This window comes from Pongo abelii, chromosome 1 (genome assembly GCF_028885655.2).
Source record: "Pongo abelii isolate AG06213 chromosome 1, NHGRI_mPonAbe1-v2.0_pri, whole genome shotgun sequence".
Classification (NCBI taxonomy): domain Eukaryota; kingdom Metazoa; phylum Chordata; class Mammalia; order Primates; family Hominidae; genus Pongo; species Pongo abelii.
The window spans coordinates 231775431-231792795 of record NC_071985.2 but is presented as its reverse complement, the minus strand read 5'-3'; the positions used below and the strand labels follow the sequence as shown (position 1 = coordinate 231792795).

Genomic DNA, 17365 nt, shown 5'->3' with positions numbered 1-17365 from the left:
TCTCCCTGTCATCCTGCCAGAGGCATGGGCCAGGCAGCCGTGGCCCTCCAGGCCTGGACTCTGCCCCACGTGGCCACAGGGGTGGGTGGGCTTCTCCCGGGGGCTCCCTGACATCCTTGGACGTGCTGGGGCGGTTGGGGGTGCCGGGCCTCAGCCTCTGGCTGTGTCTGTAGGGCCCTCGCGGCAGGACCCTCCTTTCTGGCCACCCTGCACATGGGTGACCAAGCTCTGGAGGGCTTCGCAGGGTCAGAGCGTGCCTTAGGGGGTCCTGGTGGCCTTGGCTGGGCTCTGGAAGGGCAGACATGGCCTCTGTGCCCACGAAACCCAGGCTTCCCTTGGGGCACAGCTTGTGAAGGAACCTCGGCCCCTCTTTCCTCTGCCTATTTTAAGGAGCAGTCAAAGACGACTTTGCAGGATCCTGCCTGAGAGTTGTAACAAAGGCACGCCGGTTCTTCCGCATGCGCTGTCCTTCTTGTGTAACCACTGCTGTGCCTCTCCCGCCCCTGCGCCTCTCCCGCCGCTGCGCCTCTCCCGCCCCTGCGCCTCTCCCGCCGCTGCGCCTCTCCCGCCGCTGCGCCTCTCCCGAAATTACAGGCTGGTGTGTCACTTTTCATCTTTGTCGATTTTTTTTTCAGTCATTTCTATTGTTTGGAGCCTCCTGGATGACAGTGACAGGCTCTGATGTGGGCTTTGAGGGGGCCACCCGGTGAGGGGTGCACAAGGTGACCCGGCGCTCACCAGGTGCCCAGCGGGGCTCCCTGTCCTTGGTCCACACTCGAGTCCTTCCAGTGGGACGGGCGACCCCTGGCCCCGGACTCACTGCTTCTCCCATCGTCCCCCTCGGCAGTTCTGTCCTGACATCGGCCCCACGCAGGCCGTGAGGACCTGGGCTTCTATGATGGGGGCATGGGCGGCGCTGTGAGGGGCACGGCAGACCTCCGGCACAGGCCCAGGTTGGGGGCCAGGAGGGCGCGACGTGGCGTCTGGACATGGAAGGGGTCACACTCCCGTCTCACTTGGTCTTCTGTTGTCCACACTGCAGAATCTCGTCTGTGCCTCGAGATTTGGAACAACCAGGAGAACCCTTTGTTAGCTCCTGTTGGGATCCTGGGAGGGGGTGAAAACCTCCATGAGTGAGCGAGGCTTTGAGGCTTTGTGGGGAGATGAGGGGAGGAGCCGGAGCCAGGACCCCAGGGTCTCAGAGGGGCCCCCAGGCTGCGCCTCGAGGGGCCAAGCTCTGTCGGGGGCTGGGGCTGGGGCTGGGGCTCTGTGACCTCCATGGGGTGCAGACCACCAAGCTGTCTACGAGGGTGCCTCTGAGCCTTCACCCAACTGACCTCTGGCCAACCCCCACGGGTCCCCCAAGGGGCTTGCTCTGCAACTGGAGAGTGGGACTATAAAAACACGGAACCCAGGAAGCTGGCATTGTTGGCGTCCTTAGGAAGGATAAAAAGGCGACCACGTGTTGGGGGGGGTGACTGGGGGGCGGTCAGAATGTCCAGGCAGGAAGTGCAGTGAGCGCCGGGCTCCGGCCTAGAGATGCTCCTGGTGCGTAATTATGCCGCCCGGTGGGCCCATCTAGCAGGGCCTGGGCTGGCCCCGCTGCAACAGGCCGGGGACAGGCCCCACGTCCTCTGTATCCAGCAGTGGGGATGCCAGCTGGGACCCAGCAGCCGGGTCAGCCCCGGGCCCAGCTCCCGAAGCCTCCTCCCCATTATGGAAAGGGGTCCCCAGCGATGGCAACTGGGGACAGCTGGTGAGTGAGTGACAGCTGAGTGCAGTGAGTGGCCTCGGGCCTGGAGATACTGGAACAATACAGGACCATGCCGGGGTAGGGGCCACGGCTCGTGCAGAACAAAGCTGTCGGTCACAGGGCCACACTGTGGGGGGATCCGAGGGAGGTCTCGGACCTGAGGGGTCTCCTGGGACTCCAGGGTGCTGGCCGCAGGATCCCGGCTCAAGGCGCTGCTGCTGAGGCTGGAGCCCGAGGATGCACTGAGAGCCGGCTGCGGCCCCTGCCCTTCTCCACCCCATTCACAAGCGTGTCTGTCGGAAGCGGCAGCCCCAACGGTGCCAGGAGCTTCCACTCCTCCGGCCCTGCCTGCCGACAGTGAGCCCTCCCCTGTGCCTGGCATGGGCTGAGGACCCTGCCTGGAACCACTCGGCACGACACAGCGAGGGTTCCTTGAATGCAAACCAGACGCAGCCGGCTGAGTGTTGGAGGGCTTTGGATTTGCCAGAGCCAGGTTGGCTGCTGGAAAGAACGGCTTTCTTAGAATTCTGAAAAGTGGGCTCTTTGGGCCCAGAGCCAGGTCTGGACGCTGGTTGGGGGAGCTGGGACCCAGACCAGAGGGAGGAGTGCGTGGGAGACCCCAGAGCTTCTTCCTCACCGCAGAGCAGGCAGAAGGCATGGGGGCCACAGCTAGGGGAGCCTCAGGCAGGGTCCCCCACTCTTTCCTAAGAGGGGGCCATCGCACAAACACCCAGATGGGTTGTGGGGGGTTTCGGCGGGGACAGAGCTGGGGAGGCCCTGGAAGAGGTCGTGAGGTCGACGCCCCGGTCAGCCACAGTTGGGGGCCTCTGGGTGGTGGGGGGCAGCAGGTGTAAGAACGGTAAGGGATCACGTGGCTACAAGGAACTGGTGGTGGGGGCCAGGCTCCGGCGAGGACGAGAGGCACAGGCCCAGGTTTGTCTCTAAGTCGCTGCCACCCCATGATCCATGGTGGAGAGGCCTGCAAATGTGCAGCCCTTCACCTCCATGCTGGGTCCTCACCCCAGGAGCGGGCAGAGCTTACGGAGAGTTCACGATGGGAAAGACTCCCCAGGGTTTCTGCACCCAGAAGACGTAGTAAGGCCAGCTGCGCGGAGAGGTGGGGCTCCCTGGGGGGAGCAGGCCTTATTTTGGGCTGCCTGCCCCAACACGACGGGAGGGCCCTGGCTGTATGGCTGTGGAGCCGGCAGGAGGCAGGGGAAGCAGCCGCTGGTCACAGACGTGTGTCCCGAAGAGATGACATCATTTTAACACTGAACACTCCAACTCCACGGCCATGTCGTCCTGGGATTGAAACAATCCTAGTCCAACGACATTTAACTCGAGGGCAGTGCGAGCCCTTTGTGGGCGTGGCCCAGGCTGGGAGGAGATGCCGACCCCTCCGTTCTCTCAGGCAGAAAAGAACGAAAGCCTTCTTTTTGCTGAAATAAGACGTTCCAACATGACCCTCAGCGCGGAGGTTGCCACGGTTATGTAGCGAAGTGGAGGTGCCGCCCTGGGCGTTCGCGTCTGTGTGAGTCTGTGGGAGTGATTCTCGGCTTTTGGCTCTTGCAGACGCTCCTGAGGTCGAGTCACTGGGCAAACAGGGCCCCTGCGCCGGCAGGATCTTGGCTGTTTTTTAGTCTCTGCTTCTCAAGTTATCGTACAAAGCGAGTTTCATATTTAATTCACAAACCATGACTCAGAGCCGGACAGAGGGCGGCGCCTTCCCCGCGCGTGAGTGGCATCGAAGGCCTGCCAGTGCCAGCACCTTGGCAGCCCCTGAGCGTTCCCCGCGAGGGGCCTCACTGCAGGGGGCTGCAACAGGCCCTCCTCCCACCTCACCGGACCTCTTCCCTGGAGCTCCACCGCTGGGCCTGTGCTCACTGCCTTGGCTATTTCCATACCCGCCCCACCCCCGGCGGAAGCAGGAGGCGGCCCCGGCACACTCACACTCACACACTCACACTCACACACTCACACTCACACGTCCGCTTCTGTTTGCTGGATGGGCAGAGGCAGAGGAGGTCTCGAGGGCCCAAGACCCTGTGTTGGTTCCAGGCGGGCTCTGGGGATGCCTGGAGCCCTCCTCTGCCCCTGAAGCCCTTCTATGGCCACAACAGGGGTCTGGTTCTCCACCCACCTGCCTTGCCCAAGGCCCCCGGTGCCACCCCTGTCCCAGGAGGGCTCATGTCTCTCAAGAGCAGGTGATTTTTCCTGCAGGGTCTGTGCACTGCGTCACCAAAATGTTTTGCTCCAATCAGGAATCCCAAACGTCATAGCTTCCACCCAAGGAAACAAGAGCGCGTGCCTGACAGGCAGGTGGGAGCGGGGCGGGTGCTGGTCACTCTGCGAGCAACCTAGCAGCTCCTCCATAGCGTGCGGGGCCAGGCGAGGGCTGGTGGGACAAGCCACTGTGTCCTCGGGCTCAGGCCAGGAGGGACGGGTCCCCAGGGCACATCAGCGGGGGCCTCCTCGCCTCCACAGCCGAGCCCAGCCCAGCCCAGCCCAGCCCAGCCCAGCCCAGCCCAGCGCGCAGCTGCCTCCAATTTGTAGACAGAGTCCCGATTTGAGGTGGGAGCTGTTGCTGGACCCCGAGCCCCGAGCCCCAGCTTCCTCCTGGTAGAACCGGCCGGTTATGGCCCTGCATGTACCGTGCCCGTAGCACTGCCAGGCCCAGGATGGTGAGGTGTGACGGCCACAAACCCCCCGCGGTGTCCCCGCCTGCACGTGCTGCAGTGTGCATCTGGTCCCGCTCCTGTCCTCCAGCTCACAGAGTCCCCTTAAGCCACTGCCCTGAACCCTGGCCACCAGCTGCCTTCCTCTGGGAGTCCCCGGGCCCCTCCTGCCTCTCTGCTTCCGCGTGCCCACAGCCTGGTCCGCCCGGCGGGTCTGGGAGTTGTGGTGATCGAAGCAGATGGACCGGCTCCAGCTCCGCCCACTTCGTGCCAGCCCAGGCAAGTCGCAGGGCAGCTGTTAGCCCCGTGAGACCCTGGCTGGGGGGGCTCCCTGGAGCGAGGCCCGTGTAGGCTCACTGTCTTCCCAGACCAGGCCCTTGGCTCCCCTGGGGCTTCCCCGTCCTCCTGGCCCAGCTGATGAGGAGGCCAGAGCTGACCCTCCAAACGCCTGCAGGTGGGGGCTGATCCTACCTGCTGCCTCCAGGCGGCTCCTGTGTGGTGGGTGGTGTCCCCCTGGGGTGCAGGCCGCCTCTGGATCTGCCGCCTGCCTTCTAGAAAGATTGGGCAGGAGGAGGGGAGGAGAGGCTCAGAAGGGGAGCCCAGGAGCTCTGCTCGAACCCCCTGGGGGCACACGTGGCCTGGGTGTTGAGGTGGTGGGTGGGCGGGACCGTCTGAGTGATGTGGGGTGGCCTCCCCGCCCCCGGGGGCACCCACCTTGTGGAGGCTGTCCAGGAACAGGAAGGGGTGGTACCCGGGTGGGGGCGGCCCCAGGAGGACATCTGTGAACTCGGCACAGCCCTGCTCCACTCGCCGACAGGCCCCGGGACAATGGGGTGCATGTCCCCTGGCTGAGGAGATAGAATGAAGAAAGACCCTATGGGGGGCTCGGGGCGGAGACGGAGGGAGCCCCACGGGGCTGTGCTGAAGTGTGGCTCTGGCCAGGGCAGCGGGCACAGACGCCAGTCGCGACGCCGTCTTGGTGGGGGCAGGTCAGGGGGCAGGGACTGTCCATCCTGGGTGCTCCCTCCGGCCGCCAACTGGGGAAGTGGGGGTCCTCCATGTCCACGGCCCCTGACGCCCCCGCCCCCTTCTGAGTCCACCCCAGCGCCTGGGAGCCCAGCGCTTTGTGGTGGGAAGGGTCTCCCATCAGCAGCCCCCGTCAGCTAAGGCACTTGCTTCCAGGGTAGGGCCAGGACTGGGACCCGGACCCTGGCCAGAGAGGCCGGTGCTCAACAGTATAGCCACGTGCCCTCCTCTGAGCGCAGCATGAGGAGGAAGACAGTTCTGCTCCAGCGATGCGTCGAGATGGGCCTGGCATCAGGCCCCGTTCTCCATAAGCGTGGAGGGGAGAAGCCGGGGGTGGCTGTGAGTCCTTCCAAGTGGCAGCAGACCCTACGTCCTTGGGCATCAGAGGAGGGTGTGGGCGGGCTCAGCCTGTGCATCCCTCAGTGGGACCCTGCAGGCCCAACCTAGCTTCTTCCAGCCCCTCTCCCAGGGCCCCAGGGTGCGAGGTATGGGGGCTCCCCTCTGGCTTCCCCCACGCACAGATGGAGCTGCAGCCCCCAGGGCCCACCCTGCTGTCTCTTTTACAAGGACGGTCAGTGGCTGAGCCTGAAGGAGATAACTTCAGTGCAGCCCCTCCACACACACACATCAGAGCCCATGTTCCTATGAACAGCTCAGAGCTCTCCTGACACCACTGCCCTGAGGGCCCCCCACTTGCACACACCACTGGGAGGAGGTACTAGCAGGAGGCCACGGGATGTGGTGAGGGGCTGGAGGTCAGCACCAGAGCTGGCTGGACAGGGGAGTTCTGAGAGGGAGGCGGGCTGGGGCGGTGGCTTTAGGGCCACAAATGAGTGTCCCCACCAGGCAGTGACACCATCAAAAAAACAGAAGAGACCCAGCTCCAGGGTAGATAGAAGGGTGGAGCCAGGACAGTGCCCAGGAGGGAAGGAGGAGTCAGGGGCTGCTGAGGGGTGTGCAGGAGGCCGGGTCTGTTTGGGCTCAGCTTCATTTGAGGCGGGATCCCAAGAGGCAGGACCCTCACATGGGGCCCTGGGGCAGGCCCCTCCGTGGGGCTCTGAGTGAGTGGAGGGGCGCTGGATAGGACCTTGGGGCTGGAGGCATTAATGTCCCTTTTCCGGAGCCCAGCTTCTGTAGGGAGCGACAGAGATGCTAGGGACAGCCAGCCTCAGAAGTATTTCCAAATTACAGGTGGGAGAATTATCTTTCTCGCAGGTGTCTTAATTTAATCATTATGGTGCATTATAAAGAGAAAATCTTCCCTTCTGCAAGGACACTCTTTACTGACATCCTTCTTCCAGCAGCTTTTGCTGGCCCGGCACTATTTACGTCCGGGGCAATGGCTGGGAGCTGCACTGCTGACGGCATAATTTCCATTTCTTAACGCACCAATGGTTTCCACGTGGACAGCACTGGAGCTAACTTGGACTGCGTCTTTTATCGACACCCCCTGGACAATAAAGACGCCAGCTCTGTATCCTAATCATGCGGATGCCCTCCCCCTCGGCAAGGTGACCGCTCCAGAGTGGGCCCAGATCCTGAGCCCCAAGTACGCATGGTTCACACGGTGGCGGGGGCTTCAGACCTCCACCTGCCACGTGCCATTTCCAGGGGCAAGGTGGGAGTTTGGAAAATGTATTTTTAGAAGCCCAGCAGGCATTCCTGGTGTGCAAATAAATATACATCCACATGGAGCCTGGAGGGTGTCTGCATCGCTGAGGCTTGGGGGGTTCTGACCAAGCTGTTTGAAGAGCCTCCTTTGCCTGGTGATCACAATGGCTGGTGCCAGGCACCTTCAGGCAGGTTCTCACGACATCCCCGCTCTCCTCACAGTAAAGGCTGTCGTGACTGTCCCTGGCTGATTAGCAGCCGAGGCTCAGCCAGGTAAAGGGAGCCCTCCCTGCGCAGCACAAACAGAAATTCACAGCTTTCAGTTCAGCAGAAAGAGGACAGAGGACACTAGGGCCTGTAAAGCCGGGTTCCTTGAGCCCATGTGGGTTTGACACATGGGGTCCCCTGGAGGTGCAGGCAGAAGCTCTCCTCTGTGCGGTCCCCGTCCGAGAGTGAAGAGGAGGCCCTCTGGGTTGGCCAAGACGCTTTTTGTTGCAAGCAAGAGAAACGAGAAATGGTGAAAAGCGGAAGGGGAGCGTCGTCCCCAGCCTTGGCCTCAGAGGAGCCTTCTAGATCCCAGCGCATCTGGACCAGGAGCCCACACTGTGTGTCTTTCTTCTGGATGTCACCTCCCCTCCCTCAGGCTCTGACCGCCGCATGGCACGGGCCCATGGAGGGGGCGTTTCTGCTGCCACGCGGTGGGGACTGCCTGACCACAAGAGACGGCGGTCCACCTCTGCCATGCACTCCCTGAGTCGGGGCTGCAGGCTGACCGCAGCGGCCCTTGGTCCTGGCTGTGACCGCCTTCCCCGAGGTCGGCACCGCACCTGCCAGGTGCTCAAGCTGAAAGTTGGGGGTCAGCCTCCAGTTGCCCCCTGCACCATATCCTGTGCACCCACAATTTCTGCAGCTGCAGCAACAAGGCTGACATCAAGGCTGCCTTCAAAACGTATCTGCGCCTAGACCCCCAAGACTCCCCACTGCCCTGCCACACACCTGCCAGGCCCCAGTGTCTCCCACCGAGTCGCTGGCACTGCCCTCAGCTGGAGCCCAACTCCTGGGTCCCCCTCGCCCTTCAGTCCATTGTTTACACGGGACCCTCACACAGAAGCCAGGTCAGTCCCTCCCCTGCCGAGGGCCCGGAGCTCAGCCCGGCCTGGCCCCTGCCTGATGCTGGGCCAGAAATACCACACAAGCTTGCGCATCCCCTAAAGAAAACGAGGGCACAGGAAGGCCCAGCCAAAGTGTCCTGCAGGGCTGCTCCCCGTGGAGCACGGCTTGGAATCCACTCGGCCGCTCCTGCTCAGGGCACCCTCTGTGCAGAAACAGGCGCCTCCGCTGCACGGCTTCTCCGCATTTGCTGAAGACGCAGGTTTTCCAAGGCTGCGCCCGGGCTCTGCTGCTGACATCAGGGCGGCTCTGGCCTGAGCCCCCACTTGTCCCCCGGTGTCATCGGCTACAGATGGCCACTGTCCCCACAGGCCCTGTTTCCTCCTGCCCCTGGGCCCCCAGGAGACCTCGGAGGCTGCTGTCCCTGGGGCAGGCTGGCCCCTTCTCTGTTCACACCCCTCTTTGGGTGGTCACCTCGCTTTCCATGGACACAAGCACCACGTTCAGCCAGATGACCCCTCACCTGCCTCCTCAGGGGCCACACACCCAGCCCTGGCAGCCAGCAGCCCCCTCACGCTGTGTCCCATGCATCCCACTCCCTGCAGACACCAGAGCAGACCTGAGTCCCTCCTCCAGCTCAGCCTCCCCTTGCTGACGGGCCTGCCCTCCCCCTGGTCACTGACTTCTCCCCTCGCTCCATGACACCCCTCTGCCCACACAAGTCTCCCCAAACTTCTCGGATCCTCCTTGTGGGCACCTCCTTGGCTGCAGTCCTGGGGTCTGGGCCATCATCTGTGGCTCGGAGGACTGCGGTGGGTCCCTAGGCCTCCAGCACCCCTGGTCCTGTCATCCACTGCTTGTGTCCAGCACATGGAGGACTCAAGGCAGCAGGTGGACCTTGTCACTCACCAGCTCCACATGGCCAGAGGCTTTTCCTGCAATGTGAGCACAGGCCGCCACACAGGCCACGACGGGCCACCATACAGGACACCATACAGACTGCCACACAGGCCACGACAGGCCACCATACAGACTGCCACACAGGCCACAACATGGGGCTGCCACACAGGCCACTGCACAGGCCACGGCGAGGGCCACCACACAGGCCAAAACATGGGGCCCATAGTGCAGACCATGATACCAGCCACGAGACCACGACATGGGCTGTCCTACGGTCCTCTCCTCCTTGCCCATCTCCACCCGGCCCCTCTGGCCCTGGCACTGCTGCTCATCTGGTGCAGGCTGGCCTTGCCCTTCTGTCCCGGGCCCCTCCCGACGGAGCCTCTCCCAGCCCCACTGTGTCCCGCCTGTTGCCTGCTGCCCAGCTTCCCCTTTGTGGATCTGTCCCCAGCAGAGCACACTTCCCTGTCTTGTCCCCAGCGGTCCCCAACTGATCCTGGGCACGCTGCTGACCGTGCGACGGCCAGGTGCCTGGCCGAGCCAACTTGCTGGTCACAGTGTAGCTGCCCCCCAACATCACCCCTTTCCTGGGCATCACCCTGCTCATGCCCCCGTCTACAAACTTGCTCCCATTAGGCCAAACCACTGAAAAGAAAAGGCTAAACGGGGCCGGGCGCGGTGGCTCACGCCTGTCCCAGCACTTTGGGAGGCCAAAGCGGGCGGATCAGGAGGTCAGGAAATTGAGATCATCCTGGCCAACATGGTGAAACCCCGTCTCTACTAAAAATACAAAAATTAGCCGGGTGTGGTGGCGGGTGCCTGCAATCCCAGCTACTCGGGAGGGTGAGGCACGAGAATCGCTTGAACACGGGAGGCAGAGGTTACTGTGAGCCGAGATCGCGCCATTGCACTCCAGCCTGGCCACAGAGTGAGACTCCGTCTCAAGAAAAAAAAAGAAAAAGAAAAAGAAAAGGCTAAAAGTCTGATGGCACGTGCCCCCCAAAGGCATTAAACTCAGAAAAGCTGAGGTGCAGAGACACCTTCGGACAGCGCAGCGCCCACTGTCAGTGGAGATCCTCTCTTCCCCATCTGAGTGGCGTCCGCCAGCCCGAGTGGGCCTCACTCCAAGGCTCAGGGAGACAAATTCCGTGATGGATGCGTCAGCTCATCAAATTCTGGGCTGCACGGGCCCCAGAGGAACCACTCATGACGGAGAGTGAGGGTCCCTGGCAGTGTCTGGGGCACTTCCCAACCCAAGGCCACGCTCGTCACCTCCCGGCCAGGCCGGCCCACTGAGGCAGGGCTCCCGGCAGGCATGCCCATCCCCAGCTCTCAGGAGTGACTTCCAAAGCCTTTATGCCAGTTTTAATTACATCAATTACAGCTTTATAAGCAAGATAAAGGTCACCGTACGAACTCGAGGGGCCTCAGGAACCGAGAGGCTGAGCCAGCCCGGGACAGGATCGGGCAGCTTGACCGCTCTGGAGGGAAATGCCAATTCATTATCTTTTTACGGCGGACTCAATTAGACTCCCTAGTCAACTGTGTAGGGCACCAGGCAGCAGGTGGGGACACTGTCGGAATCAACAAGGCTGCTCGGGCCAGGCCAGCCCCAAGAACAGCCGCAGCAGGCCCAGGACCTGGCCAGGGGGAGGGCAGGCCGAAGCACAAACATCGACTTTGTTTAAGTGGATTAAAAAAATAAAACGTTATTGGCCCTAAGGGGACCAGAACAGTCTCGTTTGGAGGTGACCAGACACAGGGCATTAGTCTTTAAGAGTCCATCAGTCAGCCAAGAAGTGTGGCTCATTAGAGACGCAGGGCGGGGCCTGGAGAAGTCAGCGGGAACACGCCGGGGCACACGAGACACATGGGGGGGCCTCTCGGACTCTCCTGCTGTCCCCAGCCCCGGGCTTCATCCTCACCTCCCTCACCCTCCTCACCTCCCACACCGCAGACGTGGCTCTGCTGACCCAAGCCACCCAAGATCCACGAGGAGGTATAGACTGGGCTAGCACCGTGCCTGGCCTCCCTCAGCAGAGCCAGCATGGGCCCTAGCACTGTGCTGAACCTGTGCTGGCCTTTCCTTTGCCTTTTTAAATATTTTATTTTATTTTATTTTATCATAGAGATGGGGCCTCCCTTTGTGGCCCAGGCTGGCCTTGAACTCCTGAGTTTAAGCAATCCTCCCGCCTCAGCCTCCCAAAGTGCTGGGATCACGGGCGTGGCTCCGCGCCAGCTCCCCTGCCTTTTCTGAGGCACAGAAAATGCGCTTGACCCTAAGCTTCCATCTCCAGTAGCCTCCATCCTTCCTGAATGTTCAGAAAATAAAGGACACTCCGGAGTTCCTGGGGCCTGGTCCGTGGCAGCTGCTCCTGTGCATTTCGCGAGCATGATGCTGATGTTTCTCCACTGCTGCTTTCAGACCTGCCTCTGGGACGTGCGGGCACCTCTGCTGGTAAAGCCGCCAAGACAGGACTGCTCTGGGCTCTCTCTGTGCCCGCCCGCTCCTTGCTTTCCCATCCGGAGCAGGAGAGAAAGGAGTGTGGGAGGGCCTGGTCCAGACCCACCAGAATCAGGCCACAAACGCCCTATAAAGCAGAGAATGTGCGTCCCCACGGCCACGGCTGAGGAGGATGTCCAGGGGCACTGCCCTCGGGCAGCCTTAGGGGCCCTTCTTGCCAGAGCGGCATCACCTGAGGGCTGGGCGTGGCCGGGCACAAGGGGCTGGCGGGCCTGGGAGGGATGTGCAGGGCAGGTTGAGACATGGTTCTGAAGCCGGGCAGCTGCTCCCCAGAAGCTCCGGTGAGCAAACTCAACAAGGCGGTGCGGCGAGCTGGCTCCGAGCGTCCCCCACAGGGCCACACTCTCACTATTGGGGTGGCAGGAAGGCCCAGCGACCAGGAGCATGTGTGGGGGCTGGGAAAGGCCTGTGGGACAGGGTGTGGGGCGCACGAGCCCCAAGGCCGATGCTGGTGAGAAGGCCAGGAGCGGGGACTGCACAGACAGCAGTTTCTCTGGAGGGGGGTCCCGCGTGGGCTGGGCTGTGCAAAGGACACACTGGTCCCTGCTGGCCTCTCAGGGGGAGCATGATGACCCTGGCCTGCTCCGGCCTCCTTCCCTGGGGGCCTCGTCCCTGCACTGCACAGATGGGGCCCGGCCGCCCCAGTGAGAAGGGAAACGGGGAGCGCTGTGCCAACTCACAGGCTCTACGAGCCACAACAGCTGCCTGCAGAGCCTGGGGGCAGGGCTGAAGCTGGCCATGGAGGACCTTAGGGGCCACCTCCACCTTCCGGCAGCAAATGCCAAGTCCCCGAATGCAGAATTCTGCCAGAGGGAGCGTGACCGTCTCTCTGTTGGCACAAAGCGAGAGCAACAAAGATAGCGTCAGCCTCCGGGACGGTCCACACATGCTCACATTCTGTGCTCACGGATGGCCACACGCGCCCTGAAGACAACGTCAGCCCCCGCGAGGGTCCACACGTGCTCACACTCTGTGATCATGGATGACCACACGCGCCCCGAAGACAGCATCAGCCTCCGGGAGGGTCCACATGTGCTCACGCTCTGCGCTCATGGATGGCCACATGTGCCCGCACCCTCGCACAGGCACGAGCGGTCCCCAGGCTGCCACACTCAGGGTCTGTCTCTGCCCCGGCACCTCCAACCCATTCCTTCCACCAGGCCAGGGCCAGGCCTGCACACCTGCCACCCGCTGGAGCAGCAGCCACGCACTACCCCACTGCTCCCTGTTGGCGGCCAAGCATGGGCCGGCCTTGTTGGCGGACACAGGACAATTTGGGGCACTTGTCTTGCCTCTGTCCTCCTTGGAGAGCCTCGGGCTCACCCTACATGGCTCTGAACAACAAGGGCCAGGCTCTGCACCGGGAGACCGCCTGCCCTGCCAGCCAGACCCTCAGGCCCCTCAGAGGGCCAGTCCCAGCACCTGCCCATCGCCAGAGGACACAGGCTGCCGGCAGCATTGCTGCTGACCAGAGACAGAGACGAAGGCACCCTAGCCAGCAACATAGGGGCTCTGTGTCCCAGGGTCTCCTTGAGGAACAGAAACTGTGCTCTGAGGGCCTAGGGCCAGGCTGCGGTGAGCAGCTCTGACCCCAGGTGCCCGGGTGCCCATGCCAGCCAAGCTCACGCCAGCAGAGTCGCTGCTCACAGGCCCTGCCAGGGGAAAGCAAGAGCACACACACAGCCACGTGTATGTGGCCACACACACACACACACACACAATGTTTGCTCTCATCTCTATGATGCACACCCCGAGCTCACACGCCCCAGGCCCATGGGTTCTATCTTGTCTCCCCTTTTCCACGTCTGCCAAAGATGCAGCCTACGTCTGTGATGAGACCTCAGACAAAGCCACACGGGGAACTTTCCCTGAAAGGCCTGGCCTGGAAGCTTCACAGACGCCAGGACCCCGGCAGTCAGGGAAAGCCCGGGAAGGTTCCGAAGCGCTGGGAGGCTGAGGCGGGAGGATCACTTGAGCCCAGGAGTTTGGGGATTACAGGGACCTCACCTGGCCTCGAGATACATTTTATTTTGTTTTTATATATTTTTTATTTTTTGAGACAAAGTCTTGCTCTGTCGCCCAGGCTGGAGTGCCATGGTGCGTTCTCGGCTCACTGCAACCTCTGACTCCCTGGTTCAAGCGATTCTTCTGCCTCAGCCTCCTGAGTAGCTGGGATTACAGGCACCCGCCACCATGCCTGGCTAATTTTTGTATTTTTGGTAGGTTTTGCCATGTTGCCCAGGCTGGTCTTGATTTCCTGACCTCAGGTGATCCACCCGCCTCGGCCTCCCAAAGTGCTGGGATTACAGGTGTGAGCCACCGCGCCCACCCTGAGATAAAATTTAAAGGAAAAGACAAAAAAGCCCCCCCTTCTCTCGCCCCCATCTTGACCTAAGAGGGGTGTTTGGGTGCATCCTCAGCCCCTCAGGGTGCCCCAGCCCCCAGCTGGTCCGAGTACCAAGGCTCCTGCCGGTCACCCCTGCTGGGGTCTGCCCTGGGATGCAGGAGCTGTCCTCCTAGTCTAGGTGGGGCCCAGCTCTCCCTGCCCACACCCGGCCCAGCTCCCACTAGCCCTGAAGGCCACCGTCCCACTGGCCAGGGCTGGACTGGTGTGGGTGCTCCCTTCCTCCTAGGAGAGGGATTCCGGGTCCTTCTTGGGAGATGGGGACTCTTGGGAGATGGGGAACTTCTTGGGAGATGGGGAGCTCTATATACTCCCGATGGCCTCAGGGTTAGGTTGACTGTGGGACAGGGAGGCAGACTGCATGGCTGCTGCGGCCTTGAGGCTCCTGCTCGGCCCCCGCTGCCCCGTCACCCCCCAGCCATCCTGCGTGCCGGGTGCACAGGTATTTTCCATTTTGGGGTAAATGTTTAATCAAACATTTACAGAAAAGTTACAGGTAGAGTACAAAGAATGTTTTCCCTGGGCCGTCTGAAAGTCCATGGCTGAATCTGTTCCTCACTCCACGTCCTTGAGTTCATTTTACAAATCGGGAAGTTTTTCGCCTCCCATAACCCAGCACAGCCGTCCCGGGGCAGGGCACGCCTCGGGGTCAGACCCCAGCCTGGGCTTCGCCATGGCCCAGTGATGTCCCTCACAGGAATGGGATCAGCCTGGGACCACACATTGCAGCGAGCTCTCATTGTGTGTTCAGTCTCCATCGGTCTGGAACATTCCCGGGCCTTTCCCTGACTGCCATGGTCCTGGCGTCTTTGAAGCTTCCAGGCCAGGCCTTTCAGGGAAGGTTCCCCCGTGTGACCTTGTCTGAGGTCTCATCACAGAGAGACCCGGGTTACGCATCTTTGGCAGGAAAGGCATGGATGCGATGCTCATGCCTTTCATGGATGGGTCTGCTCAGCCCACGCTGCTAGGTGGGGCAGGATTTTCACTGATCCAGAACCAGTGGAGTCCACCGTGATGGCTCCGTGAGGGTGGTGGCGCGTCTCCGTAGGGAGCTGACGCCTCCTCCCTCTGCCCTCCGTGGGGGAAGTTCCTCCATCCTGCCCCAGCCTGGATTTGCCGCTTCTCCAGGGAACCCCGGTTCTTTTCAGACGCGCACCTGGGTAGTGTGTCCGCTCCTGCCTGCTGGGAAGCCGCTGCCCACGGGCCCTGGCAAAGCCGGAGAGTGCACACACACGCACACCCACACACATGCGCACATACACGCACCTGCGCAGGCACGCACACACGCACACGCACACGCGCACCTGCGCAGGCACGCACACACACACACGCACACGCGCACCTGCGCAGGCACGCACACACACGCATGCACAGCCATGTGTATGCAGACATGCACACAAACGCACAGGTTCACTTTCCTCTCTATGATGCAAACCCCCAGTCCACACCCCTGAGTGCCAGCCCATGGGTTCCTTCTTGTCCCCCTTTCTTTGTGTCCGTAGGACCTGGTGCACCCCTCAGCACAGGGACACCCCCTGGATGCTGCCTCCATCACCCCCTCAGGCCCCGTGCTTGGGGGCTTCCCTGCTCCATTGGGCCCAATGCCCAGAGTAGGGGCTCTGAGACCCCGCTGGCCACCTCGCTTGGCAGGACTTGATGGCTTTAGGACTGAATTGTTCCAGGCGGGAAGGGGAGGGAAGAAGAGGAAAGAACCTTGGAGAAGAGAAAAGGACCTGTGGAGGAGGAGGGAACCTGAAAGCTTAAGCTTTTACCCAAAAGAGCAGCCACCTCCAAGGAGGCTGCTTAACCCCAAGGGAGGGGTGCTCCACCCGCTTGCTGACCAAAGAGCCCCTCAGCTCCCACAAGCTTGCCTGAAGGCAGAGAATTAGCCTTGCTCCCAGTTCTGGCCCCTCCAACATCCCTGCTTAGTTATAGACACACGCACACTCCGAAGTCTGAGTTCATTTCCATTTTCATCCACTGTTCTGGCATTGGAAGCAACATGATATCTTTTTATACTGTATTTTTCTGGGACAGTCCCTCTATATGATGTGATTTCTAGAAAAAGAATTTATAGCACAAACATTCCTTTAAAAATATGGCTCTTTCATGCTACTCTGCCATAATTAACCATAGACAATTAATATTTAAAGCTGTTATCACCCCACGAGGCAATGAAATTTCCTGAAATTATCTGCTGCACATTCAGACACTTTTACTGGCAAGACTGAATTAGTGGCAGAGGGCACCTTGATTTTTAAAATCATCTTACAATCACGATTGATTCTTCATAGATCCCATCTGATGAATACTCAAAACCATTTGTCCAACACGTGTAAGAGAAACCACTCAGATCCGTTGAAAATATTCACTGGGAGGGTTTTGTGCATGAAAAAAAAAGAAGAAGAAGAAAAGAAGAGCAACCTGACGTCCTCTCACGGCTGCGGCCTCTCTACGTTCCCAAATCCAATTCACAGGGGACTGTTTGAGGCGCTGGGGCCCAGCCAGCCTGGCAACGTCCACCCGCCACGGGCAGCACCTGCACTCCAACTCAGTGGCCCAAATTACGGGGCCCAGGCAGGCACCCCACTGACAACAAGGGACACAAAAGGGTTCCACGCTGCAAGCTGTGGGTGGGAATTACAAAAGGTTAAGAGACTAAATATAAAAATCCTTTGAATATAAAATCAATGTGCTTTGTTACTAAAATCTGGGTGCTGTAATTTAACCAAAATAGGGTTTAGAATATCTGGCAATAGTCCATGTCTTGGAAATCATCTTTTCTTCTCAACGAAATGCAAATCCTTATTTGAAAGTTAAAAACAACTTAACAACTGAAATATTTCATATCAACAAAATAATAAAATATTGTGATGTGCAATTATGTATCACTGACATTAGGTCTCCAGAAAGAGAAAGGATTTGCCCTCTTTGTCGATTTATTTGTACGAGTGAAAGGCAGGTTTCCGGAGGGTTTGTTTCTGGCTGCTGTCGGGTCTGGGAGGAAAGATGCCTGGGACCCCAAGTCCACACCAGTTTATGGGGGGCGAGTGTGAGTTCCTGGGAGGCCTGTCCCTGGGGTGGGGATGGCTGGGCTGAATTTCCAGCCTCTTCCACGGACAGTGGAGCGAAGCCTGTGCTCCCCACAATCTGGGCATGGGGGGCAGGGCTGGAGGTGCTCCTGGGAGACCCCAGTGGCCTTGACCCAGCAGGAGGTACCTTCCGGCATCTTCTGTTTCCTTCAGTCCAGAGACCTCAGGGGTGGCACGGGCATGCTGGGCATCTGTGGCAGGTGTTTATCGGCCCCTGGCTGTCATCCTGAGCTTCAGAACACGCTGAGACATTGGCAATTGCTTTAAAAC

At 60.5% G+C, this 17365-nt stretch overlaps 1 protein-coding gene across 10 annotated transcripts in view; it reads right to left on the bottom strand.

The window, feature by feature from the left end:
- MORN1 (MORN repeat containing 1) overlaps window positions 1–17365 on the bottom strand; it is a 63938-nt gene that overhangs the window by 7636 nt on the left and 38937 nt on the right. For all 10 annotated transcript variants that reach the window (XM_002811594.4, XM_063715756.1, XM_063715749.1 and 7 more), the window contains 2 exons: window positions 5143–5276; window positions 4900–4979 (listed from right to left, as the gene is read on the bottom strand). In XM_002811594.4, coding sequence (XP_002811640.3) covers window positions 4900–4979; window positions 5143–5276 — 214 coding nt within the window. The remainder of the gene's footprint in view (window positions 1–4899; window positions 4980–5142; window positions 5277–17365) is intronic.